At 37.2% G+C, this 21,615-nt stretch overlaps 1 protein-coding gene across 4 annotated transcripts in view; it reads right to left on the bottom strand.

The window, feature by feature from the left end:
* Positions 1–21,615, bottom strand: part of SPAG17 (sperm associated antigen 17) — a 281,073-nt gene that overhangs the window by 122,668 nt on the left and 136,790 nt on the right. For all 4 annotated transcript variants that reach the window (XM_037826256.1, XM_037826259.1, XM_037826258.1 and 1 more), the window contains 4 exons: positions 7,304–7,543; positions 5,962–6,073; positions 3,759–3,914; positions 336–440 (listed from right to left, as the gene is read on the bottom strand). In XM_037826256.1, the coding sequence (XP_037682184.1) occupies positions 336–440; positions 3,759–3,914; positions 5,962–6,073; positions 7,304–7,543 (613 nt within the window). The remainder of the gene's footprint in view (positions 1–335; positions 441–3,758; positions 3,915–5,961; positions 6,074–7,303; positions 7,544–21,615) is intronic.

Genomic DNA, 21,615 nt, shown 5'->3' with positions numbered 1-21,615 from the left:
AACTAACAGAGCAATTTTCATGGGCTTGTTAACAAAGATCACTGGAATATTCTACGTATATTTATGATTGATACATAAGATTATAAATATCTATGATATATGATATCTAACATTCCAAGGCATTGTTATTTAAATAACATGTATATACGAGAGATTTTATACACAAACAGAGACACACACACATATATTCTTTATATCCTCTCCTCACCCTCCTACAAGAAAAGCTATGAGGGGTCTCAAATCAGAACATGTTTATCAATGAGTGAGCAGACTGAGGATGGGTTGGTACCCCTGGCCACGGGACCCATTTATCCTTTCTGCTGTGCTTATTTCACCTGGTGCCATTCCACTTGGCCCGTAGTAACTTATTGAGAGGCAGATTCCATTTTCCAAGGTGGCAGAAAAAGATCCAAACTTGCTGACAGCTTTAATCTCAGCATCTGACACAAAAGACAAAAGCGAATCAAGGACACTTCCATTTTATTAAAAAGAAATGTAAGCGAAACTCTGTGGGAAGGCTGGGAACGGGGGTTATACTGGGTTAAATCGTGTCTCCCCCAAATTCATGTCCACCCTGAACCTTTGACTGTGACCTTATTGGGAATGGTGTCTTTGCAGATGTAATTAAAAATGAGGCCCTACTAGATTAGTGGGAGCCCTGATCTAATACGATTGATGTCCTTTTAAGAAGACACAGAGATGTGGGCACAGAGCCAAGACGGATTGGGAATGGTGTCTTTGCAGATGTAATTAAAAATGAGGCCCTACTAGATTAGTGGGAGCCCTGATCTAATACGATTGATGTCCTTTTAAGAAGACACAGAGATGTGGGCACAGAGCCAAGACGGAGGCGTAAAGATGGAGACAGAGATTGGAGTTAAGCTACCCCACGCCCAGGATTGCCTGGGGCCACCAGAAACTTGAGGTGACAAAAAACCATCCTGCCCTAGAGGTTGTAGAGGAAGCATGGCCCCGCCAATTCCTGATTTATAGCCTCCAGATCTGAAAGAGAACAAAATTACACTCTTAAGTCATAAAGTTCGTGGTACTTTGTTACTGCAGCCCTGGGAATCTAATAAAGGGTTTTAGCTGGTCTACCACCATCAACTTAAAAGTAATTGGTTTAGCTCTGGGCTAATACATGAGAACATGAGGCTTGTTTGAAGGGCTTTAGATTAAAATAAAGAAAGGAAATAAACTGGCTGATGGCATAGCCATATGCAGATTATTCATCTGGTGGGTTATCCACCTGAGTTTTAAAACTAAAACCATCGATTCCATCTGAATTTCCCCAAATTTTACAACACATTCTAAAATCTCCACATTTAAAATTCCTTGTTTTTAAAAATACATTTAAAAATTTTCAGTCAAACATAATGTAAAAACAAAATCTGTTAAAACATGCATTCTTAAGGTATTTGTAACAATTTATGAATTTTCTGTTTTGTTATTTTATTTCCAATTCACTATTCCCTCTATTATAGAAAATCAAGATGGGAGAAACACTGATTTAAAATATTCTGACCCCATGAAGAGGTAATTTTTAGACAAGGAAATATAAATGACCAATACTTAGTACTGATCAGATGCAAGGAAATAGGCACCTTCATACACTATTAATAAGAAGGTATAAAGGCACAAACTTGGGGGAAAGCCTTTTGAAACTACCAATTTAAAGGGGCCCAGTGACCAGAGGGGAATATTTGTTATAAAACAAAACAAAACAATCCAGAACACATGCTCAGTAAAATATAAGTTTTGGAAGGGCTAGATGAACACTTGAATTTTTTTTAAAAGCATATAAGGATATTTTAAGATGCACCTTTGGAAATTTAAAATTATGTTTCTCCAACCAAACCATTCAGTATTCAGTAGATGAATTGAATGGGAGGCTGTCCCTTCTGAGATTTAAATGAGTTTCTCAGAAAATCAGGTGAAAAAAGTATCCCAAAACCCAGAGCAAACATTTAAACAGAAGGAAGTCATGAAGAAGAAACAACAGACTTGGAAAATAAATTTATATGAATTATAGGCATTCCAGAAGATTAAAAGAACAAATGGAGGAGAGCAAAAATTAAATCAATAACACAAAAATTTCCTTGAGCTGAAGCTAGAGTTGGATTCTCAGTTTAAAATGGCTGATGGATTTCCAAACTAGAAGCTAGAAGACAATGCAATAGCAACTATGAACCAGAGAGATTTAAGAAAACAAGGATCCTATATGCAGCAGTGTGGGCCAAAAGAAGGATATCCAGGGATATGCAACCATCAAAGGAGGATATCATCATGTTTCCATCTGAGGAAAAAACTTAATAAAACTAAACAAACAGTAAATAAACTAGAGATGAAATCTTTATAAAATGGGAAAGAAGAAGAAATAAAGCATTAGCAGACATTGATCATTTCTCTCTCTCTCCCTCTCTCGCTCTCTCCATCTCTTTACCTATCTGTAGATTCATCTAGATAAGAGGTTGGCAATTTTTTTTCTGTAAAGTGCCAGATAGTAAATAGTTTAGACTTTGTAGGCCACATATGGTCTCTGATACATATTCTTCTTTGCTTTTTAAAAGTTTAAACAATCTTTTACAAATGTAAAAACTATTCTTAATACATGAGCCATAGAAAAATAGGACACTGGCCAAATTTGGCCAGTGGGCCACAGCTTGCTGACTCCTAAAATAATTAAAGGGAAAAGAGAAAAGAAAAGCAGTCTGGGAATGTATTAAAAATTGGAAATCACCTAAATATGCAAAAAAGGATGTGATTAAATAAATTATAGTAAATGTTTATAAGCATATTTATTTATTTAGGTTAAAAAATTACCTAAATATTCAAAAACATGGAAATGATTAAATTATGTTATATGCACATACCAATGAAATATATGAAACCATTCAAAACCTTGTCTTCAAAGAATATTTAATGAATTAGAAAAGGCTTGTGATAAAGTAAAAAAAGAAACATACTAATTAGGAAATGGTTATAACTGGAGTGATACAATTATGGGCAACTGTTTATCTTTACTGTAATTACACTTGTAAGTGTAATCTAGTTATTGATCTTATCACTTATATTGAGTCCAAAATGTTGTATTAATTAACTAATCTCATTTTGCAGGTATAACCCACACTATATTGGGCAAGAAACACTTAATTTACCCAGGTGGTGTTCCTTGAGGATGTTAAATAGTGTTACTAAGAAGTTTCATGGTGGGAGACTCATTTGCAGCTCTTATCTCTAAAGCAGGTAGAGACTCTAATGGCCAAATTTGTAATTTTTACCTTATCCCTGAAACCTAAGCAATTTGGAGCTACAGAAAGAACCAAGTGACAGCACATCAAAAAAAAAAAAAAGCACACAGCCATCATTTGGCGATAATACTGGAAAAAGCTAAACCTTCTATAGGAATCAATTGAGGATCTGAGTTCTAGGGACTGTACTTGGTACATAAATCAAAATTAAGGTCTGCATGGACATTGCAAACTCAATATTGCTACGTAAAAATACCCTAGCTGGGTGGACCATGTATGACAACTGGAATCAAGAGCTGGGTGCCCAGAGGAAGCAAAACCAGCTAAGCAGCCCATCATAGACAGGGCTGCATTAGGGAGAATATATATAAGCAGAATGGCAAGATACTTTAGGAAAACCCCATGTGCTAAGTGCAAGGGACACACATGTGTTTCTGCCAAGTGGATGAGTTTGCAGGGGTGTTGCCTAAGTCTTAGCCTCCACTGCAAAAAGATGCAGCTGCTTACCTGTTTCAGTCTTTGATTCTTCACTGTTTTCTTCTTTCTCTTCTTCTGAATAATTCTCTTCTTCATTTTCCTTTTTCACAATTTCTTTTGGATCTTTTAAATGAATTATAAAATTGTGCTTGTCCTTTTTCACTTTCATTTTGATAAACGTTGGGCCTGAAGAATGATCATGGGAAAGAAGACAGGCTGATAATGATGTCATGTTAACTTCTTTGACAGGTAACAGAAATATCTAGGGATGTCAACATTTTTATACAAGAATGCCCAAAAGAATAAACTGATGGTGGAATTCCATGAATAAATAACAGGTGTATCAGGGAGATATTTTCAGACCTTCTAGTCACATCTTAACTCAAATTACATAAGCTAATCTATTAGAAGATAAAATAAATTGGCTGAGGCTAATGTACAAGGATAATCAACTTCGTGAGTAATCAAATGAGATAATTCATGTGAATGGGTTTTGCAATTTATAAAGAATTACATAAATATTAGTTACAGTAGTTATTACTGTTAGTAGAGGCACGTTAAGAATCTTCCTAGCAATCCACTCTCAAAGCATTTTGACTCAGTGTTCTTTCATTTCCTCTTTCAGCTTTTCTTCTTTTATAACTGATTTTTCCTTTCTAGCTTTGATTGAGTGATCTCCTCTTAAAACTGAGAGGATTGGTAAGATGAAAATACCATATTTACTACTAACCATCTGAAACTTATACACACTGTATGCATCTGTGAATCTTAATAAGAGTAATTTGAGTTAAGATGTGTTATATAAAATAGAACATAGAATTAAAAAAACCTGAGTTCAGTGCTCTCCTCAGTTGCATGATTCTGAACTCCCCTAATGGTACCCTATACCCAAGAGTGATAATCTAAACATCAAATAATATTAAAACATCTGGTAATATAAGTAAATATATGTATCAATATATACATAACTACCTTTCAAGTTTAAAACAAACTTTGTATAATAAAACAATGTAGCAATTGATATACGTTGCACCACAGACCATTCTTTAAATAATTTTAATAACTTCCACATCTTTTGTGTTAAAAATCATTGACCCAAAATAAAAAACAAAAAAACAAAAAGAAAAAAGAAAAAAAAATCATTGACTTAAACTTTTGTCTGGTGTGGCAATTAAATCTAACGATGCCCTACCTGAGCCATGATTTCACCCAGGACACAGCATCTAACTCTTGCTATGATACCCTCATTGAATTGGTTGTCATTTAATGATAGTAACAAAAGAAAAAATGGGAAGGAGGGAGGGAGGAAGGAAATAAAGTAGGGAAGCAAGTATGAACAGTGGTTTCTACAATGGGGTGTGTGTTTGGGAGCTCTCTGAGATTCAATGTACCCCAGCAAGTGAGGAGCAGACAAACTTTAGGAGACAGAAGGGGTGGACTGTTGTCATAGAAGGAGGGGAGGAGGGGAAAAGAGGGAGCCATCATCTCCCTTGCTGGTGTATATAATCTCCTGGCCATTAAAAAGGGTCCTGACCACACTCTCTCCATACTGACCTCTTACAGCTCTCGGAGACCACTGCCCCCCATCAGATGATAAGCTGTCGAATAAAGTACAGCTTCACACCCAACTGAAGGATCTTTAAGGCATAGTGAAAAGATACCCCCTGCAAGATGCCCCTGACAGCCTCCCTGGAGCCCAGGACTTTCCTTGGGAAGATTTAAGTGAGTCCTTTAGGGGTTTTCCAGACTAGGTCCTCCTCAGCTTATCTGCCAAACCCTTCTTCCACTTATAGACTTCTCAATACAGAGACAATTTCTCTATAGCTAAAATAACTGGATATCAGTAGTAGGTCCCCAAGTTCTGTGTTCCAGAGCCCAAATAAGAAAAATGCTCTAAATTCACAGTATGAGCTTGGTTTCTGAAATAACTGTATGTGCTATAATTAATATTAGTTAATTGTCCTGATTATTGCCATTATTATTATACTATTTACCTATGGTATGTAACGATTTTAATATTTAACCACTGGTATGGTCATATTAGTATGCCCCATCTAAACCCTCAGCTGACTTTATACAGTCAGTTTTTATAGAAGAATGTGACCATAAGTGAATTGCAGTGGGTCTACCCCTACTCTCATCCATCATACTCAGTAACAGCTTCAAGGTCTCATGATTATCTGAAATGGGTTAATATCTTTCAAGCCATTAACCATCTGCTTTCATCAGGTACCTTTTTCAAATGATGTCTTTTCTACTTCAATCTGCCCTCCATCTGAAGGATATAGATAGTAATTTGTCCCTGAGATTTGGACAGGTATATCTCCCATATTGTATCCTCGAAACTAGAAAAGAAAATACCAAGAAAACTTGAGTGTGGAATGCAATTGACTAAAATAAACTCACCAATGTTGGCCAATTAAAGTTGCCATAGCTTAATTTCTGCTAAATGGTTTGTCTGTCACTTTGTAGACCCACGAGGCGCATCTCCATATCACCTTTAGCATATTCTGTGGTGTTAAAATGACACGGAGAACTAATGGAGGGGCATGATTTTAAACTTTCTTAACTGGAGCTACTCAGAATCCAGCCCAAATCAAATCATCATACCATTGCCAAAACAGTATGAGAAGAAATCAATTTCTGTTTAATCGGCAGTTAATTTTCTGTTTGAAAATTAACTCCTGATTAAAGGGATATGGACCCTTTACAGCTTTCGAGGTCATATGTAAAAGGAAATTTTACTAAAATGTTGCTAATAGAGCTTGTTATTGTATTTATTTTTGAGATTTAGAGAAAATAGGAAGAAGAGTGGAGGCACTGGGCTGGGAAGACGTGGAGCTATTTCCGAGAGGCAGAAAGGAAGAAGGGAGCTTACAGTCCTGGCTGTCTCAGTGTGGTTTCACCTGGGAGCTTGTCAGAGATGCAAATTCTGTGGTCCCATCCCAGAGTTACTGAATCAGACATTCTGGGGTCGGGGCCCAGTAATCTGTTTTAAAAACCCTCCAGTTGATTCTAATGTGTGCTAAAGCTTGAGAACCACTAGCTTAGAGTGATAGATAAAAAGAAGGACAGGGGCTGTTACATTACTTTCCATTTTTCTCTCACTGTGGTTTCCCTATAATAGCACCTGAGGAAAGACTGGCCGACGGAAGGTTTTAAGAGAAGCAGTTAAGCTAGAGTTTTGGGTGGCAGCAGAGAGACAACCAAACGTGATAAGCAAGCCCTGTTATCCGAGAGACAGATAAAGCCAAACTTTGCATCACGTTAATCTATCATGGTTGTTAATTTACATATGCCTAAATGAATGCTTTGGTGTCACATTTCTCTAGTAACCTAGCATCAAAGCATTTAAGAAAAACTGGCCTGAGCATGTTTCTGTCTCGGTGATTGGCTACACGGAAAGGTTCTAAGAGTAAAAGGGAGGACTACAGGCCCAGCTCCCAGATACAAGAAATCTCAAAGCTTTCTGTGGTGGCAAAGAAGAAAAGGGAGCCTAATATACTCCCAAAGAAACTGTTTTTCCTAGACAATCAAGAATGGCCAAAAGAGGCTTTTTAGAAAACAAATTTTACCGGATAAACCCTCTCAGGCTCTGGTTGCTGGGTGGACTCATCTGTGAGTTCTGGCATCTTTATCTGCTCTTCTTTACTTTTATCCTTGAAAGAAGATTTCTTCTTCAAAGTTTTACTATCTTCTTTCTCCACCCTATCCTTGCCTTTCTTTCTACTGGCTTCCTTACTCTTCTTTTCTGCTTTTTTTTCTTCCCGTAAGCGTTCCTCTTCTGCTAATCGTTCTTGTTCTTCCTTCCATGCCTGTAAAAAGATTTAAAACATTTTACAGGATTTTAAGACATATTAAATATAGATTCCATTCAGGTTCAATTTGGAGGACATTTAACCTGAATTTTGTAAATGGCATCTCTGACAAATCAAAATTCTGAGCTAGAATCCTTGGAGTCATCCTTGATTCACTATTTCTCTCACCCACCTTCTACGTCAATTCTCTGAGACCTCACTTTCCCTCAGCTTCTTTTCTTACCCCCTTTTGCAGTTGCCTTAGTTCAGGTCCTTTTATCTTTAGCCTGAACTACTGTAAGAGACTTTTAAGGTTTCCCTGATTTCCATTCTTCTCCACGAGTCCAATTCTCAATTTAGGTCCTGAAGATGCTTACCAGCAATATACTAGACTAGATGTCTAGAGAAACTTCATGGCACAAAATATTTTAAATATGGTAGATACAAACATAAAAACCATTATTGTTATGCATGGTAGGTTGGGAAAAAAGTAAAGGCTATGAGAAAGCACTAATCCAGTGAGGTAGGTGACCACTGTCCTAACACAAGATCTTGATGATATTTCCCCACATTTTCTTCTAGGAGTTTGATAGTCCTGGTTCTTTTACTCAGGTCTTTGATACATTTTGGGTTAATTTTTGTATATGCTGTGAGAGAGGGGTCTGCTTTCATTCTTTTGCATATGGATATCTACTTCTCTCAGCATCATTTGTTGAAGAGACTATTCTTTCCCAATTGAGTGAACTTGGGAACCTTGTCAAAAATGAATTGCCCATAGATGGAAGGGTCTATTTTTGAACCTAAATTTGATTCCATTGGTCAATATATCTAATCTTATTCCAGTAGCATGCTCTTTTGACCACTGTAGCTTTGTAATAAGCTTTAAAGCCAGGAAATGTGAGTCTTCCAACTTCATTCTTCTTTTCAAGATGTTTTTGTCTATTTTTTCCCCTTACCTTTCCAAATAAATTTGATAATTGGCTTTTCCATTTCTGCAAAGTAGGCTGTTGGAATTTTGATTGGATTGTGTTGAATCTGTAAATCAATTTGGGTAGAATTGACATTTTAACAATATTTAGTCTTCTGGTCCATGAACAGAGAAGGTCCTTTCATTTATTTAGGTCTTCTTTGATTTCATTTAGCAATGCTTTGTAGTTTTCTGTGTACAAGTCCTTTGAATCTTTGTTTAAATTTATTCCTAGATATTGGATTCTCTTAGTTGCTACTGTAAATGGAATTTTTTCTTGATTTCCTCCTCAGATTGTTCATTAATAGTGTGTAGAAACACTGCCGATTTTTGCATGTTGATTTTGTACCCTGCCATTTTGCTGAATGGTAGTACTGTTGAAGATTTTTTGGGACTTTATATAAAGGTCATGTCATTTGTAAATAGAGATAGTTTTACTTCTTCTTTTCTAATTTGGATAACTTTTATTTCTTTTTCTGGCCTAACTCTTAAGGCTAGAACTTCAGTCAGTCTAGCCAAGGGTTTGATAATTTTATTGATCTTTTCAAAGAAACAACTTTATGTTTTGTTAATGATCTTTATTGTTTTTTAATTCTGATTCTATATTACATTTATTTCTGCTCTATTTTTGTTATTTCTTTCCTTCTGCTTGCTTTGGGTTTTGTTTGCTGTTCTTGTTCTAGTTCCTGCAGGTGTGCAGTTAGGTTTTTGATTTTAGCGCTTTTTAATGTAATGTAAGCATGTAGAGCTATAAATTTCCCTCTCAGCACTGCCTTTTCTGCATTCCATTAGTTTTGATATGTTGTGTTCTCATTTTAATACTTCTCAAGATATTTACTTATTTCCCTTACAATTCTCCTTTGACCCACTGATTAACAGTGTGTTAGTTAGCTTCCATAAATTTTTGTATTTTTCAGCTCTCTGCCTATTATTGTTTTTCAGCTTCATTCCATTTTGGTCAGAAAAGATGCTTTGTATAATTTCAATATTTTAAAATTTATGGACAACCTGTTTTGTGACCCAGCATGTGGTCTGTCCTGGAGAATGATTCATGAGCACTTAAGAAGAATGTATATTGTGCTGTTTTGGGATACAATGTTCTGTATATGTCCGTTAGGTCCAGTTCATTTATAATATTTTTCAAGTTCTCTGTTCCCTTATTGAACTTCTGTCTAGATGTTTTAGAGCAATGTTCTCTCTATTGATGAGAGTGGTATACTGAAGTTTCCAACTATTATTGTACAAGTGTCTGTTTTCTTCCTTCAGTTTTGGCAGTGTTTGCCTCATGTAATTTGGAGCAATATGGTCAGGTGCCTATTTATAATTGTTATTTCTTCTCAATGGATTGGCCCCTATTATTAATATATAGTATCCTTCTTTGTCTCTTATAACACTACTGCATTTAAAGTCTATTTTGTCTGATATTAGTATAGCTACCCCAGCTCTTTTTTGGCTATCATTTGCATGGAATATATTTTATATCCTTTCATTTTCAACCTATTTGTGTCTTTGGATCTAAGATGAGTCTCTTGTAAACAACATATAGTTGGATCATGCTTTCGTATTCATTCTGCCAACGTGAGTCTTTTGATTGGGGAGTTTAACCATGAACATTCAGTGTTGTTACTGTCAAGGCAGTACTTATTCAGACATTTTGTCCTCTGGTTTTTTTTTTTTTTTTTTTTTTTTAAAAAAAACTATTCCCCAAATTCTGTTTTATTCAGAGATTCTTCCTGCTGATATTGACTTTATGAGCTTGAGGTGAGATAGGCCGATAATTATTTTGCCCGCACTGCGGTTATTTTTTTATTATTATTATTATTATTATTATTTTTAATTCAGTTTTATTGATCTATATTCACAAACCATACAGTCATCCATGGTATAGAATCAACTGTTCACAGTATGATCATATAGTTATGCGTTCATCACCACAATCTATTTCTGAACATTTTCCTTACATCAGAAAGAATCAGAATAAGAATAAAAAATAAAAGTGAAAAGAGAATACCCAAACCATCCCCCCATCCCACCCTATTTGTCATTTAGTTTTTACTCCCATTTTTCTACTGATTTTTTTTTTCAATTTTTTAACTTTTGTTTATCAAAAAATTAAAAACAAACAGGCAAACAACAACCAAAAAAACCCCACAACATTTCAAACAAAGCAATGGATTAAGGAAAACAAATAACCTAAAATAACTACTTTGCTTCCAATATGTTCCTACCATACCCCAAGAAAATTAATAAACCATGTCCAAACAGAGGAGTAAGAAAAACAAATAATCTAAAATAACTACATTGCTTCCAACATGTTCCTACCATACCCCAAGAAAATTAACAACCCCTAAGAAAACAAAGGAATAAGAGAAAAAAAAAAACTAAAATAACTCTGTTGCTTCCAACATGATCTTCCTATATCCAAGAAAGTTTACAAACCATAATCATTCCTGAGCATTCCCATAACATTGAGATTACCCTCCATAGTTTATCTGTTCTTATTAGATTATCATTCCCCCTCCACTAATTGGTATCTCTAGGTCCCCTACATTCTGCAGTATAAAACATTGTACATTTTTCACAGAATTCACATTAGTGGTAACATACAATATCTCTCTTTTTGTGCCTGGCTTATTTTGCTCAGCATTATGTCTTTTTTTTTTTTTTTTTTTTTTTAATCTTCATTTTATTGAGATATATTCATATACCACGCAGTCATACAAAACAAATCGTACTTTCGATTGTTCACAGTACCATTACATAGTTGTACATTCATCACCCAAATCAATCCCTGACACCTTCATTAGCACACACACAAGAATAACAAGAATAATAATTAGAGTGAAAAAGAGCAATTGAAGTAAAAAAGAACACTGGGTACCTTTGTCTGTTTGTTTCCTTCCCCTATTTTTCTACTCATCCATCCATAAACTAGACAAAGTGGAGTGTGGTCCTTATGGCTTTCCCAATCCCCTTGTCACCCCTCATAAGCTACATTTTTATACAACTGTCTTCGAGATTCATGGGTTCTGGGTTGTAGTTTGATAGTTTCAGGTATCCACCACCAGCTACCCCAATTCTTTAGAACATGAAAAGGGTTGTCTAAAGTGTGCGTAAGAGTGCCCACCAGAGTGACCTCTCGGCTCCTTTTGGATTCTCTCTGCCACTGAAGCTTATTTCATTTCCTTTCACATCCCCCTTTTGGTCAAGAAGATGTTCTCCGTCCCACGATGCCAGGTCTACATTCCTCCCCGGGAGTCGTATTCCAGGTTGCCAGGGAGATTCACTCCCCTGGGTGTCTGATCCCACGTAGTGGGGAGGGCAGTGATTTCACCTTTCAAGTTGGCTTAGCTAGAGAGACAGGGCCACATCTCAGCAACAAAGAGGCATTCGGGAGGAGGCTCTTAGGCACAACCATAGGGAGGCCTAGCCTCTCCTTTGCAGCAACCGTCTTCCCAAGGGTAAAACCTGTGGTAGAGGGCTCAACCCATCAAACCACCAGTCTCCTATGTCTGTGGTCATGTTAGCAACCATGGAGGTGGGGTAGGCGAATACCCCTGCATTCTCCACAGGCTCCTCAAGGGGGCACTGCATCTTTTTTTTTTTTCCTTGTTTTTTTTTTTTTTTTTTAACTTTCCCTTCTTTTTTAAATCAACTGTATGAAAAAAAAGTTAAGAAGAAAACAAACATACAATAAAAGAACATTTTAAAGAGACCATAACAAGGGAGTAAGAAAAAGACAACTAACCTAAGATAACTGCTTAACTTCCAACATGTTCCTACTTTACCCCAAGAAAGTTACCTAATATAGCAACATTTCTGTGAACTTGCTCCTACTATATCCATCAGAAATTAACAGACCATAGTCATTCCTGGGCATCCCCAGAACATTAAATAGCTTATCTGTTCTTCTTGGATTATTGTTCCCCCTTCCTTAATTGCTCTCTATTGCTAGTTCCCCTACATTCTACATTATAAGCCATTTGTTTTATATTTTTCAAAGTTCACATTAGTGGTAGCATATAATATTTGTCTTTTTGTGCCTGGCTTATTTCGCTTAGCATTATGTCTTCAAGGTTCATCCATGTTGTCATATGTTTCACGAGATCGTTCCTTCTTACTGCCGCGTAGTATTCCATCGTGTGTATGTACCACATTTTATTTATCCACTCATCTGTTGAAGGACATTTGGGTTGTTTCCATCTTTTGGCAATTGTGAATAATGCTGCTATGAACATTGGCGTGCAGATATCTGTTCGTGTCACTGCTTTCCGATCTTCCGGGTATATACCGAGAAGTGCAATCGCTGGGTCAAATGGTAACTCTGTATCTAGTTTTCTAAGGAACTGCCAGACTGACTTCCAGAGTGGCTGAACCATTATACAGTCCCACCAACAGTGAATAAGAGTTCCAATTTCTCCACATCCCCTCCAGCATTTGTAGTTTCCTGTTTGTTTAATGGCAGCCATTCTAATCGGTGTTAGATGGTATCTCATTGTGGTCTTAATTTGCATCTCTCTAATAGCTAGTGAAGCTGAACATTTTTTCATGTGTTTCTTGGCCATTTGTATTTCCTCTTCAGAGAACTGTCTTTTCATATCTTTTGCCCATTTTATAATTGGGCCGGCTGTACTATTGTCATTGAGTTGTAGGATTTCTTTATATATGCAAGATATCAGTCTTTTGTCAGACACATGGTTTCCAAAAATTTTTTCCCATTGAGTTGGCTGCCTCTTTACCTTTTTGAGAAATTCCTTTGAGGTGCAGAAACTTCTAAGCTTGAAGAGTTCCCATTTATCTATTTTCTCTTTTGTTGCTTGTGCTTTGGGTGTAAAGTCTAGGAAGTGGCCGCCTAATACAAGGTCTTGAAGATGTTTTCCTACATTATCTTCTAGGAGTTTTATGGTACTTTCTTTTATATTGAGATCTTTGGTCCATTTTGAGTTAATTTTGTGTAGGGGGTGAGGTAGGGGTCCTCTTTCATTCTTTTGGATATGGATATCCAACTCTCCCAGCCCCATTTGTTGAAAAGACCATTATGACTCAATTCAGTGACTTTGGGGGCCTTATCAAAGATCAGTCGGCCATAGATCTGAGGGTCTATCTCCGAATTCTCAATTCAATTCCATTGATCTATATGTCTATCTTTGTGCCAGTACCATGCTGTTTTGGCAACTGTGGCTTTATAATAAGCTTCAAAGTCAAGGAGTGTAAGTCCTCCCGTTTCGTTTTTCTTTTTTAGAGTGTCTTTAGCAATTCGAGGCATCTTCCCTTTCCAAATAAATTTGATAACTAGCTTTTCCAAGTCTGCAAAGTAGGTTGTTGGAATTTTGATTGGGATTGCATTGAATCTGTCGATGAGTTTGGGTAGAATTGACATCTTAATGACATTTAGTCTTCCTATCCATGAACATGGAATATTTTTCCATCTTTTAAGGTCCCCTTCTGTTTCTTTTAGTAGAGTTATGTAGTTTTCTTTGTATAGGTCTTTTACATCTTTGGTTAAGTTTATTCCTAGGTACTTGATTTTTTTAGTTGCTATTGAAAATGGTATCTTTTTCTTGAGTGTCTCTTCAGTTTGTTCATTTCTAGCATATAGAAACATTACTGACTTATGTGCATTAATCTTGTATCCCGCTACATTGCTAAATTTGTTTATTAGCTCTAGTAGGTGTATCGTCGATTTCTCAGGGTTTTCTAGATATAAGATCATATCATCTGCAAACAATGAGAGTTTTACTTCTTCTTTTCCAATTTGGATGCCTTTTATTTCTTTGTCTTGCCGGATTGCCCTGGCTGGCACTTCCAGCACAATGTTGAATAACAGTGGTGACAGCAGGCATCCTTGTCTTGTTCCTGATCTTAGAGGGAAGGCTTTCAGTCTCTCTCCATTGAGTACTATGCTGGCTGTGGGTTTTTCATATATGCTCTTTATCATGTTCAGGAAGTTTCCTTCAATTCCTACCTTTTGAAGTGTTTTTATCAAAAAGGGATGTTGGATTTTGTCAAATGCTTTTTCAGCATCTATTGAGATGATCAATTGATTTTTCCCTTTTGACTTGTTAATGTGTTGTAATACATTGATTGATTTTCTTATGTTGAACCATTCTTGCATGCCTGGAATAAACCCCACTTGGTCATGGTGTATGATTTTTTTAATGTGTCTTTGGATTCGATTTGCAAGTATTTTGTTGAGGATTTTTGCATCTATATTCATTAGGGAGATTGGCCGGTAGTTTTCCTTTTTTGTAACATCTTTGCCTGGTTTTGGTATTAGATTGATGTTAGCTTCATAAAATGAGCTAGGTAATGTTCCATTTTCTTCAATGTTTTGAAAGAGTTTGAGTAAGATTGGTGTCAGTTCTTTCTGGAAAGTTTGGTAGAATTCCCCTGTGAAGCCATCTGGCCCTGGGCATTTATTTGTGGGAAGATTTTTGATGACTGATTGGATGTCTTTGCTTGTGATGGGTTGGTTGAGGTCTTCTATTTCTTCTCTGGTCAGTCTAGGTTGTTCATATGTTTCCAGGAAATTGTCCATTTCCTCTACATTATCCAGTTTGTTGCCATACAGTTGTTCATAGTATCCTCTTATAATTTTTTAAATTTCTTCAGGATCTGCAGTTATGTCACCTTTTTCATTCATTATTTTGTTTCTATGGGTCTTCTCTCTTTTTTATTTTGTCAGTCTAGCTAGGGGCTTGTCAATCTTGTTGATCTTCTCAAAGAACCAACTTTTTGTGATATTTATCCTCTCTATTGTTTTTTTGTTCTCTATGTCATTTATTTCTGCTTTAATCCTTGTTATTTCTTTTCTTCTACTTGGTTTAGGATTGGTTTGCTGTTCATTTTCTAGCTTCTTCAGTTGATCCATTAGTTCTTTGATTTTGGCTCTTTCTTCCTTTTTAATAGATGCGTTTAGTGCTATAAATTTCCCCCTTAGCACTGCTTTTGCTGCATCCCATAGGTTTTGGTATGTTGTGTTCTCATTTTCATTCGTCTCTATATATTTAGCAATTTCTCTTGCTATTTCTTCTTTAACCCACTGATTGTTTAGGAGTGTGTTGTTTAACCTCCAGGTATTTGTGAATTTTCTAAGTCTCTGATGGTTATTGACTTCTAATTGTATTCCATTGTGGTCAGAGAATGTGCTTTGAATAATTTCAATCTTTTTAAATTTATTGAGGCTTGTTTTATGTCCCAGCATATGATCTCTTCTGGATAAAGTTCTGTGAGCACTAGAAAAGTATGTGTATCCTGGTGATTTGGGATGTAATGTCCTGTATATGTCTGTTAAATCTAATTCATTTATCAGATTGTTTAGGTTTTCAATTTCCTTATTGGTCTCCTGTCTGGTTGATCTATCTATAGGAGAGAGTGATGTGTTGAAGTCTCCCACAATTATTGTGGAAACATCAATTGCTTCCTTTAGTTTTGCCAGTGTTTCTCTCATGTATTTTGTGGCACCTTGGTTGGGTGCATAGACATTTATGATTGTTACTTCTTCTTGCTGAATTGCCCCTTTTATTAGTATGTAGTGGCCTTCTTTGTCTCTCAAAACATCCCTGCATTTGAAGTCTATTTTATCTGAGATTAATATTGCTACACCTGCTTTCTTTTGGCTGTAGCTTGCATGAAATATTTTTTTCCATCCTTTCACTTTCAGTTTCTTTGTGTCCCTGTGTCTGAGATGAGTCTCTTGTATGCAATATATTGATGGTTCATTTTTTTTGATCCATTCTGCGAATCTATATCTTTTAATTGGGGAGTTTAATCCATTTACATTCAACGTTATAACCGTGAAGGCATTTCTTGAATCAGCCATCTTATCCTTTGGTTTATGTTTGTCATATTTTTCCCCTCTCTCTATTAATATCCTTTATTGTACCCATACTGAATCTCTTTAGTACTGAACCTTTCTCCAAGTCTCTCTGTCCTGTCTTTGTTTCTCTGTCTGTAGGGCTCCCTTGAGTATCTCCAGTAGGGCAGGTCTCTTGTTAGCAAATTCTCTCAGCATTTGTTTGTCTGTGAAAAATTTAAGCTCTCCCTCAAATTTGAAGGAGAGCTTTGCTGGATAAAGTATTCTTGGCTGGAAATTTTTCTCACTCAGAATTTTAAATATATCGTGCCACTGCCTTCTTGCCTCCATGGTGGCTGCTGAGTAGTCACTACTTAGTCTTATGCTGTTTCCTTTGTATGTGGTGAATTGCTTTTCTCTTGCTGCTTTCAGAACTTGCTCCTTCTCTTCTATGTTTGACAGTGTGATCAGTATATGTCTCGGAGTGGGTTTTTTTGGATTTATTCTATTTGGAGTTCGCTGAGCATTTATGATTTGTGTATTTATGTTGTTTAGAAGATTTGGGAAGTTTTCCCCAACAATTTCTTTGAATACTCTTCCTAGACCTTTACCCTTTTCTTCCCCTTCTGGGACACCAATGAGTCTTATATTCGGACGTTTCATATTATCTATCATATCCCTGAGGTCCATTTCGAGTTTTTCAATTTTTTTCCCCATTCTTTCTTTTATGCTTTCATTTTCCATTCTGTCATCTTCCAGGTCACTGATTCGTTGTTCAACTTCCTCTAGTCTTGTACTATGAGTGTCCAGAATCTTTTTAATTTGGTCAACAGTTTCTTTAATTTCCATAAGATCATCCATTTTTTTATTTAGTCTTGCAATGTCTTCTTTATGCTCTTCTAGGGTCTTCTTGATTTCCTTCATATCCCGTACTATGGTCTCATTGTTCATCTTTAGTTCTTTGAGTAGCTGCTCTAGGTGCTGTGTCTCTTCTGGTCTTTTGATTTGGGTGCTTGGGCTTGGGTTATCCATATCGTCTGGTTTTTTCATATGCTTTATAATTTTCTTTTGTTTTTGGCCTCGTGGCATTTGCTGAACTTGATAGGGTTCTTTTAGGATTTGTAGACCAATTGAAGTCCTTATCTCTAATTTATCAGATCTACAGCTTCGTGGAGTACACTTTTTCTAACTAACCAGCAGGTGGCGTCCACGAGCCACCTGTTCTCCACAAGCCAGTTCTCCCCTGCTTAGCCTTTTTGGTGAGTGGGGGAGTGAGTCTTGTGGGGTCCAATTGGTGTACCAAGCTTGCGTGTGTAGTTGGTGTTGCCTGCCCTGTATATGGGGCGTGTTTCTGGGCAGTCAGGGAGGGGGGGTGGCTCTAACAATCAAATCTCCCTGGTGATCCTGGAGTTTTAAAGTTGCTGCAATAGTCTAATCCTTCAGTTCAGTCCTGCCACAGTTTGTCTCTGCCACTGACCCACAAGTCCTTGGTATTGGCGTATGGCTCCTGAGACTTGCAAGTGGGCCCCTCTTCCAGGCCGTGCACCCTGGGTCCTCTGTTGAGGGATGACTGTGCTATGTCACAGGTGAGTGCCGTCCCCCCAGGGCAGTTCTGGGCTGCTGGGCTGTGTAGGGAGGCTCCCAGTCTGCTGAAATGATGGCTGAATGGGGCTTTGTTAATTCACACTGCTCTACCTTCCCAGCTCTGGGACAATCAGCTGAGGTTGCAGGGAAGGCTAATGTCCACGCCCAGTTTTGTGGTGTGTGCCTGTTATTTGAAGCACTTCCGTCACACTGGGTTGTCTGGGGCAGTTCTGGGCTATGGGGCTGGCGATGGGCAGGAGTGTTTCCTGTCCACCAGGATGATGGCTGTGAGCGGACACCCCCCTTTTCTTGGGAAGTTGTGGTGTTTAGTGAATTTTCTCAGCCACTGGATTATTGCGTTTTGTCTCAGAGCTCTCCTAGTTCTGCTCTTGACTTGACCTGCCCAAATAGCAAGTCTTTGAAGCTTTCTGTATTGGGCTTCTTAGAGCAATTGTTTTAGAAAAAGAGAAAAGGATTAAAAAAAAAAAAAAATGGGCCCTCCTCAGAGATCTAATGGGTTATTGAAATGCTAAGACACAAAGCAACCAGGGCCATTAAGGAAAGGTCCACAGGGCAGAGAGATGAGCTTTTCTTCGGGATTTGCATATGCGCCTCCAGGCCCTTCCCCTTTCTATGTTCACCAGAACTCCAAAAATCCTCCACTTTTATTTTGGAGTTTTTTGTGTTGTTTTTTTTCTATGCCTGTCTCCTCTCTGCTGGGCTGGCTGCTCTCAGATTCTCTGGTGTCTGGTCTCAGTCTATCTGTGGTTGGAGTTTGAATCAGTAGAATGTATTTCCGATAAGGGCTGCCACTGCAGTTCTCCCTTCTCCTTCCCGGAGCTGACAGCCCCTCCTCCCCCGGGACTGAGCCTGGCAGGGAGGGGCGCGGGTCCCCTGGCCACAAAAACTCACAGATTTCGCTGATCTCAGCAGTTCCACGTTTTCATGAGTGTTGTATGAAGTATGCCCAAACGCAGATTGCTCTGTGGTGTCCAGTCCACGCAGTTCCTGGCTTTCTACCTACTTTCCTGGAGGAGTAACTAAAACATACAGCTCACCAGTCTGCCATCTTGCCCCGCCCCCTTTCCTTTGGTTTTTATGTGATATCTTTTTTTAGTTTCTCTTTTCCTTTATTGCAAAATCATTTTTTATATAGTTGATCATTGTGATGTATCTGACTTTTCCCTTTCTCATTTCTCTTTCTGTATATTTTAAAAATACTTTCTTTATGATTACCCTGGGGTTTATATTACAATACCTACATCTATAACCTACTGATTTGAAAAGACACCAACTTAACTTCAATAGAAAACACATTCTCTGTTCCCATATCCCTCAGTTTTCCCCTCTTTATATTGTTTTTGTCTCACATTACGTCTTTATATTTTGTGTGTCCATTATCAGGGAATATGCCTTTTTAATGAACAATTATATCTGACTCTTGCAGTAATTAAAGAGTAGAGTTGAATATTGAGGATACTAGTACTATTGGGTTTTGTACTTAACCTTTTTAGTTACCCTTAATGAAGTTCTTCATATTTTCACATTCCTCCAAGTCATTCTCTCTGTCTTTTCCTTTAAACCTGTAGAATCTCCTTTAGTAATTCTTGTAGGTAAGGCCTTTTGTTGACAAACTCTCTCTGTTTCTGTTTATCTGTGAATATTTTAAACTCACCTTCATTTTTGAAGGATGGTTTTGCAAAATAAAGATTTTGTTTCAGTACCTTCAATATATCATACCTCTGCCTTCTTGCTTCCATGGTTTCTGATGAGAAATCAGCATTTGTTCTTATTAAGGATCCCTTGTATGTGATGAATCACTTTTCTCTTGCTGCTTTCAGAATTCTCTCTTTAACTTTGTCGTTTGACATTCTGATTAGTATGTGTCTCAGAGTAAGTCTATTAGGGTTCATTCTGTCTGCAATATTTTGTGCTTCTTGAACATGTATATTTATGTCTTTCATAAGAGTCAGGTAATTTTCAGCCATTATTTCCTCAAATATTCTTTATATCCCTTTTCCCCTTCTTTTCTCCTTCTGGGACACCCATGATGCATATGTTTGTGTTTCATGCTGTCACTCAAATCTCGACGTACTGCTTAATTTTTTTCTATTCTTTTCTCTATCTGTTCTTCTGCATGATTTCAATTGCCCTGTCTTCTAGTTCACTTATTCTTTCTTCTGCCTCTTCAAATCTGCTGTTGTATGCCTCTACTGTGTGTTTAATCTTCATTATTGTGCCTTTCAATGCATAATTTGTTACTTTTTAAGCTTTCAAATTCTTTATGCTCACTCATTATCTTTTTTCAAAAACAATTTTATTGAGTTATATTCACACAGCATACAATCATCCAAAGTGTATAGTTGTTCACAGTAACATCATATAGTTGTGTATTAATCACCACAATCAATTTTTTGAACATTTTCATTACTCAGAAAAATGAGACTAAAAATAAGTATAAAAATAAAAATAAATGTAAAAAAGAACATGCAAAACATCTCATAATCCTTTTCCCCCCTATTATTCATTTACTTTTTGTCCCTCTTTTTCTACTCATCTGTCCATACACTGGATAAAGGGAAAAGCCACAAGGTTTACACTATCACACAGTAACACCATATAAGCTATATAGTTTTACAATCATCTTCAAGAATCCAGGATACTGGGTTACAGTTCAACAGATCCAGGTATTTCCTTCTAGCTATTTGAATACACTAAAAACTAAAAAGGGATATCTATAAAATGCATAAGAATAACCTCCAGAATGACCTCTCGACTCCATTTGAAATCTCTCAGCCACTGAACTTTGTTTCATTTTTCTTCCCCTTTTTAGTCCAAGAAGGTTTTCGCAATCCCATGATGCTAGGGCCAAGCTCATCCCCACAAATCATGTCCCACATTGCCAGGGAGATTTACACCCCTGGGAGTCATGTCCCACATAGAGGGAAGGGCAGTTAGTTTACCTGCAGAGTTGGCTTAGAGAGAGAGGCCACATTTGAGCAACAAAAGAGGTTCTCTGGGGATGACTCTTAGGACCAATTTTAAGTAGGCTTGGCCTCTCATTTTCTGTAACAAACTTCATAAGGGCAAGCCCCCAGATTAAGGACTTGGCCTAGTCCAATGGTAGTCCCCAATGCTTGCGAGAATATCAGGAATTCCCCAGGTGGGGAAGTTTAATGTTTCCACATTTTTCCCCAGGCCCTCAAGGGGGCTTTGCAAATACTTTTTTTCTCTGCCCAGATTACTCTGGGATGTATCAGGGTTTAACACTAACCTGTATAAACCATCCAGATTTCACCCCCTATTCAAGGTTCCATGTAATTATGGTGTTTGAATAAGCTGGTCATTCAAGTTAACTAATATAGTGTGCTACAGAAAATATAGATATTGCAGCAAATAAACATCTCTTTCTTTGGTCTCACACAGAAGCTGAGGTTTTAAAACATAGTCATTATCATCCTTTTCCCTTTAGTCTGGTTTACCTTAGTTCTAATCAAGTCCATTTCATTCTTTTCTCTAATTGAAGTCTGATCTCTTTTTCAGCTTCTTTAACATTTGCTGTATGGGGTAATGCTGATATTCATAGATGCTGAACTTTGGCTCTGAGTCTCAGGTGTCACACAGATAACCGAAGTCCCAGGGCCCAACCAGGTTATACACAAACAGCTCAGCATCTCAGAATTTAGAGACAACCATTACAACTCATGAATAGATGTGACTGCTATAAGAGCTTACACTCTAGGA

Source organism: Choloepus didactylus, chromosome 2 (assembly GCF_015220235.1).
Source record: "Choloepus didactylus isolate mChoDid1 chromosome 2, mChoDid1.pri, whole genome shotgun sequence".
In the NCBI taxonomy this organism is placed as follows: domain Eukaryota; kingdom Metazoa; phylum Chordata; class Mammalia; order Pilosa; family Megalonychidae; genus Choloepus; species Choloepus didactylus.
The sequence above is the reverse complement of the archived record's forward strand: the minus strand, read 5'-3'. Positions and strand labels throughout refer to the sequence as shown.